The sequence below is a fragment of the Sinocyclocheilus anshuiensis genome, unplaced genomic scaffold, assembly GCF_001515605.1.
Source record: "Sinocyclocheilus anshuiensis isolate Anshui unplaced genomic scaffold, SAMN03320099.WGS_v1.1 scaffold843, whole genome shotgun sequence".
In the NCBI taxonomy this organism is placed as follows: domain Eukaryota; kingdom Metazoa; phylum Chordata; class Actinopteri; order Cypriniformes; family Cyprinidae; genus Sinocyclocheilus; species Sinocyclocheilus anshuiensis.
This window is the reverse complement of record NW_015547670.1, coordinates 698,956-705,092: the sequence shown is the minus strand read 5'-3', so window position 1 is coordinate 705,092 and position 6,137 is coordinate 698,956. Positions and strand designations below refer to the sequence as shown.

The window sequence follows — 6,137 nt, the reverse complement described above, 5'->3', positions numbered from 1 at the left end:
CATATGAAAATATTGAGCAAAAACAGATTTCTTCAAATGCCAGTTTTGTTTGTGAACTGAAAAAAAAAACAGGCTTGACTCAGCTGTTGTGTGTTGGATTTATTTGTTTGTTGTTGAACCTAAAGAGCTGTGTGAGGTCATCAGAGAACTGTAATTTTATACAAGATGCTTACTGTACTTGCATGACTAAGTGTTGCTTTATTAATACATAAAATAAATGAATAAAAAATAAAGTATATATGTGTGTGTGTGTATATATATATATATATATATATATATATAATATTATGAATATTATAAATAACTTGGAAAAAGAATATAAAAAATTTTATATTATTTAAAAAATAATTTTAAAATGACTTATATTACACACATATAATATTAATTATATATAAATTTTAATTATATCTAATATATATAACAATTGTATTTATTATGTTTTATCTTCGTGATATTTATTTATAATATTGTATTTATTTATTTTATGTTTAAATAAAACGGCTCTACATGGCTGGAATAAATAAATGTATGAATGTTACTGGACAATCTACATTCTTCTGTGTTTCATTGAAAAAGAAAGTAATTAAAATAAAAATAAAGCAGTGGGTATGGAACAACGTGATGGCAAATAAATAATGGATTAATAATTCTTGTAGGAACGGTCCTTTTAAAAAGAGCATATCCAAAGTAAAAATATATATTGCAGACAAAGATGGTCACACATGCACACACAGTTGGCAAGCTGTACTGCAGTGTAACTGAATGCTCTTCTGCGGTTTTGTTTGGACTTGTTTCTGAGTAATTTGCTCATTTGGCTGAGATAGGAGGTGAGTAACTTTGACAGTTACTCAGAAGAACAGCTCAGAAAACCAAAACTACATATTGTGAGAGTGGACATGATTTGTGTGTGTGTGTGTAGGCCGTCTCCTTCTCTAGTCTCCATGTGAACAGTTAAAATAGTCAGTTTTCGTGAGCCCTCGATTCTGTGACGCCTGACATCATTAAACGGATCTGCCTGTCTGTAATTTTCAGCCACAGTGTCTGTCACCAGAGAGAGAGAGACAGACTGAAGGAGAGAGACAGCAGGGTCAAGGGACGGGGAGAAAGGTTATGTTTAACCATAAGAGCATGAAGGAGTGGAAATTTCACTCTTTTATGGTTCTGCTAATGAAGAGTCTTGTTCTGACATTTGCCAGCTGCTGTGGAGATGTGAACAACATCTTGTGATTTGATTTGTGAAAAGTGGCCCCAAAATGACGTTTACAATATGCCACACTTAAAAATGAATGCATGTTGTTGCATTATATTACAACATTTTTAAATTTTGCATTTGCAAACAAATGATGCTGGGTTTTCTCTCTCTCTCTCTCTCTCTCTGTTTTTTTTTTTTTGTTTTTTTTGCAGTTAACAGCACTCAAAAATGATTCTGTCACCCTCATAGCTTTTTTTTCTTCTAGAGAAAGCAAAAGAAGAACTTTGGAGGAATGCAGTGTTGCTCTTTTCTGTTGCACTTTTCTTTTACACTGAAGGACAAATAAAAATTGACGTAAGTACTCCATAAAACCTGTGCACTTTTGAAGACATATCCTTGTATGAGGAACAGACTGAACTTTAAGTTATTTACTAATCTTGACATCCGTTCTAGCTCTCTTGCAGGTTTAAGAGCATTTATGAGAGAATTAGCAATGTCTGACTTGTGAACAAATTGTCATTTTGAGAATGATTCTTTTTACTGAATCGTTTTACTGAATTGTCTGAATGATTCATTCATGAATCTGACTCTCAAGATCAACTCACTGACTCGATGCTGTTGCAAAAGTTAACAGTTCACTGTGACAACAATTTATGTTTCAGTCTGTTCTTTACACAAATGACCAAAGAGGACTTGCAATATAGTGCATACATGAATTAATTTTATAATACCTTTATGGTGCTTCTGTGTTCTCCAGTACATATTCATTTTAACTGCATGGAAAAGAGCAAGCACATTATTCACAGTTTGTCCTTTTGTGTTCTGCAGTATAAAGTAAGTCAGTTTGGAATGACATAAGGGTGAGCAAATATTGACAGAAAGGTTATATTTGGGTGAACTACCCCCTTAGGTGTATGTATGTATGTATATATATATATATATATAGTGGTGTTCACTGTATTTCAGACATTCAGACAATCCTTTCATCATGTCTTCAGTAATGATTATACCTCCCTGAATAGCTTCAGGTCCATCAACTATATTGATCAGATGCAAAACATTAATGCCATCAACTACAGACTGCACTAATAAAGTTGCTATCTTAGTGAACCCAGAACTCTCTCTATACTATATACTCTACGCTATACATGCTGTGTGCGTGCCAAACAGGCTACATAATAAAGTAATTAAAGGGTCAGATATCTCTATGATTAACCTGCAATTCAGACCTGACTGCAGGACTAATTAGAAGTTAGCCAGACACACCAAAGGTTGTTGCTGCTGATCCTCTTGTACTTCCTCGGGATTCTTCTTGTTTGATATCCTCCTGTCGGCTTTGTAATTCCCTGCTGTGTGGGCCCATTCAGGCTTTCATGTGGTCAGGTGTTTTTCTGCAGACAGGGATATGGCTACCGAGGATTACGGCTCTTCAGCTGAGCTCGGAGTTTGTTTATTTGACATGAAAGCTTCCGCTAGGGGTTCACAAATGCATTAAGATTTATGAAATTGCAGTGGAAGTCTATGCAGGAAGTGTGCATTGGTTGCCCCAATACTTTTATTTTAAGTGCACCTCTTGTTTTTGTTTGTTTTTACAAACTGGAATGCAAGATGAAATTAAAAAAAATGCATTGAAATTTATGAAGTTGCAGTGGAAGCCTGTGACGAAAGTGTACATAGGTTGTCCAAAGACTTCTATTTTAAGTGCACTTCTTTTTTTTTTACAAACTAGAATACAAGTTAAAATTGAGCAAACATAGTTTTGCATTGTTTTCTACCTGAGCTCTGTGCATTGAATTAGGATACTACTTTCACATTAACGTTTGCATTTATCCATTTAGGAAATGTTTTTATCCAAAGCGACTTTGCTACACAGAATATATTGCATTTTTTGTCAAGGTAAAGTTCTAGATGATACTGGAAGCGTAACCCACTGAATAAATTAAACAATGTATGTCATTAGACTAAAAACCTTCCTACGTGGTTTCTTTAGATTGCAGTTGTGGCAGTAGAAATCATAAAAAGTCCATTAATTGTTATTATATCATTTATATATTTTAATCACACAAATATCTTTACAATTTGCTTAAAATAAAAATAGAGTACTGATAACCATCTAAATCACATGGCTTGCACATTTACAATATTGATGTTTGAATCATAAAATGCTACTTTTACAGGATCCATATACTCAGTGTTAAGTGCAATTTCTGACTACGTATTTACAATACAGTAATTTACTGCAAGAACAATAAGAAGTTCCTTATAAAGGGAAACAAAAGCAATCTGCCTTTTGTGATGACCCAGGGAAAAAGTCTTAAATAGCAGAGTGTGCAATAAGAAACATCCCTATGGTGCAGTTTCTCTGCATCTGTCCAGGAAATACGATCAGTCCTTTTATTGGCGCATCCTTCCGTGGAATCAGTTTTCCTTTGCCGCCGCTGCATGTGTGTCTGCATGCGTGCGCGTGGTGTGTGTGGAGCAGAGAGCGGTTCTGCGGGGTCAGCGCGGTTGGCAGGTGTGGAGGTTTCGGCTTTCTGCTCCGGGTTTCTCTCTCTGGCCTCGGCAGTTCAGGCCGGAGCCGCAGTCACAGCGCTGGAAGATCTCCAGACTGTGAGCTCCTTTCCGCCGGTGGCGCGTGCACACCTGCCCCTCCGTCAGCACGGGCTTACAGATCCGTGACCAGAAGTGCCGGGCGCAGCAGAGCCCTTCCAAACAGTCTGAAGACCTGAGACACGTCTCGCCCTCGCCACCTGACAGACAAGACAGATTATAAATCAGATGTGCATCCTCCAGATTTGTGCGATATCAAGCATGTTAGAAGAACTGGAGGTTTTGAAATCAGACTTGGGCAGATCAATTAGGGATTTTATTTCAGAAAAGAGATGAGAAGAGACCAGAACAGAGAGGAAGAGAGGAGACTAAAAAGAGATGAGATTATATGAAAAAAAAAATGAGGAGAGACTAGATAAAATGAGCTAAGATGAGAAAAAAAATTAAAAGACAAAAGAAAGAAAGATGAGATCAGACAAGATTTTAAAAGTCCATTATAAGACAGCTCAATATGGAGAACTTCGAGAGATGAGATGAGACGAATAATGGACAAAAGAGAGGAGATGACAAGAAAAGGAAAGATGAGGGGGAATAGAAGAAAGGAGATGAGCTGGGAATAGAAGATGAAAGGAGACAAGATGAGAACAAGAAAGGAGAAGAGACGAGTGAAGAAAACAAGACAAGAACAAGAAAGGAGAAGAAACGAGGAGAACAAGAGAAAAGACTAGAAGGAAGGAGATGAGATGAGAGAAGAAAAGAAGAGGAGGTGAGATGAGAAGAAGAGGCAAGATGAAGCAGAAGAGAGGAGAACAAGACAAAAAGAAGTGGAGACAGATTTGACACCTTTGAGTGGCTGCTGTGCTTTCGCTAGGCTGGTGGTTCTTTTAGGATGTGTCAAGTTCTGCCCACGTGTTACATTCACACTAGGCTCATCCGTGTTGCCAACCGGTTGAGCGGCATCTACCGTGCCGACAGCATCTGCATCAGCAGGCTGACACACACCTGAGAGACACGAATGAGAAAATCAATCTTCATAAAAACTATAACTCAGGGTGCCCAAACTCGGTCCTGGAGGGCCGGTGTCCTGAAGAGTTTAGCTCCAACCTCAATTAAACACACCTGAACCAGCTTATCAAGCTCTTAATAGGCATACTAGAAACTTGAAGGCAGGTGTGTTGAGGCAAGTTGGAGCTAAACTCTGCAGGACACCGGCCCTCCAGGACTGAGTTTGGGCACACCTGCTATAACTGAACGAACTAGTGAAAAGATAAGAGGATCTCTGGTTTGTACCGTTGATGCATCGGTTTCCAGCGCAGCACATGCCGTCACGAGCGCAGCGCTTCCTCCGCCTGCGGCACGAGAGACAAACTCCCCGAGAGCCGTTACAAAACTCCCCGAGCCTGCACTCATCGTCAGCGGCGCAGTGCGGCGACTGTGGAAGAGTAAATAATCATAGTAAACTTTATTTAAACGGCTCCTTTAAAAGCCCATATATGTAATAAAAACCCAAAGGAACTTAAAAATAATCTCAAACGGAGTCCTATTTATTTATTTTTTTTAATCCTCTGCGTTTCAGCATCCCGTGAGCACGTACCGCCGGAGCGTGGCTGTCTGCGGCGCCGGTCACGCGAGGGCTCGCGCTCACCGCGTCACTCGGACTGGATGCTGCGGGCAGATGCCGGATGGAGTTCCGTAACACATGTCCAACTTGAGCATCTGCAGTGATTCCTCCCCAAACCGCGAGATAAACAGGCACAACGGTGAGCAGTGAGAGCATGTTCCGCATGTTCTTCTCTGCCAGTCTGTCACGCATAATGTCCAAACTCCACAGCACTTCATGTGTCTCCAAGAGTTTTATACATGCGGGACTGTTTGTATATTCCCGCCCCTTTTAAAAGACTGTACGAGCGCATCAAACACGCTCTCCACCGCCCCTCTCATCGCCTGCGCAGACAGGCTGGATGAACTCATGTCTGCGCAGTCGATGGGAATAGTTCTGCTGAGGCGCGCAGCATCCCCGGCTCATGAATATTAATTAAGCCCTGCCGGCGCTGTGCCGCGTACAGTTCTATTGCGTAACCTAATGAATATTCAGAAAGCCACGGCCTCGTTATAATAGAGAATCGTGATACGTCTTTCGCAATACTTGTGCGTAATTACCGTCGCGCCCCCTCAGAAACAGACTGACAACTTCAAGTTCTTAAAGTGGAATTTAAGGGATATCATTATACACGACAGTACCTGTCAGCAGACCTCTGCTAACTAGCTTTAGAGCTTAAACCTGATAATTTTCCTGTCAGCACATAAAAATAAAATGAACGTTAATGCTTCACGCGTTTATCTAACTCAATGCAATAAAAACAGCTCTTCCTCTTCAGTTAAATGAAGTGCATCT

General features: G+C 39.7%; 1 protein-coding gene across 1 annotated transcript; it reads right to left on the bottom strand.

The window, feature by feature from the left end:
• Positions 1–3,280: 3,280 nt before the first annotated feature.
• On the bottom strand, positions 3,281–5,837 carry LOC107702737 (dickkopf-related protein 1-like). Its single transcript, XM_016505142.1, has 4 exons — positions 5,337–5,837; positions 5,033–5,174; positions 4,586–4,744; positions 3,281–3,942 (listed from the first exon to the last, which is right to left on the bottom strand). Exons 1-4 carry the CDS (start codon positions 5,553–5,555, stop codon positions 3,692–3,694), a joined length of 771 nt encoding a protein of 256 aa, XP_016360628.1. The 5' UTR covers positions 5,556–5,837; the 3' UTR covers positions 3,281–3,691.
• Positions 5,838–6,137: the final 300 nt, after the last annotated feature.

Bases quoted from the DNA above. Each gene is read 5' to 3' on its own strand.
- LOC107702737 (XM_016505142.1), bottom strand. From the start codon at position 5,555: ATGCGTGACAGACTGGCAGAGAAGAACATGCGGAACATGCTCTCACTG. The intron at 5,175-5,336 runs GTACGTGCTCAC...ACTCTTCCACAG, and splicing joins CAGACAGCCACGCTCCGGCG to TCGCCGCACTGCGCCGCTGA. The intron at 4,745-5,032 runs GTACAAACCAGA...CGTGTCTCTCAG, and splicing joins TGGAAACCGATGCATCAACG to GTGTGTGTCAGCCTGCTGAT.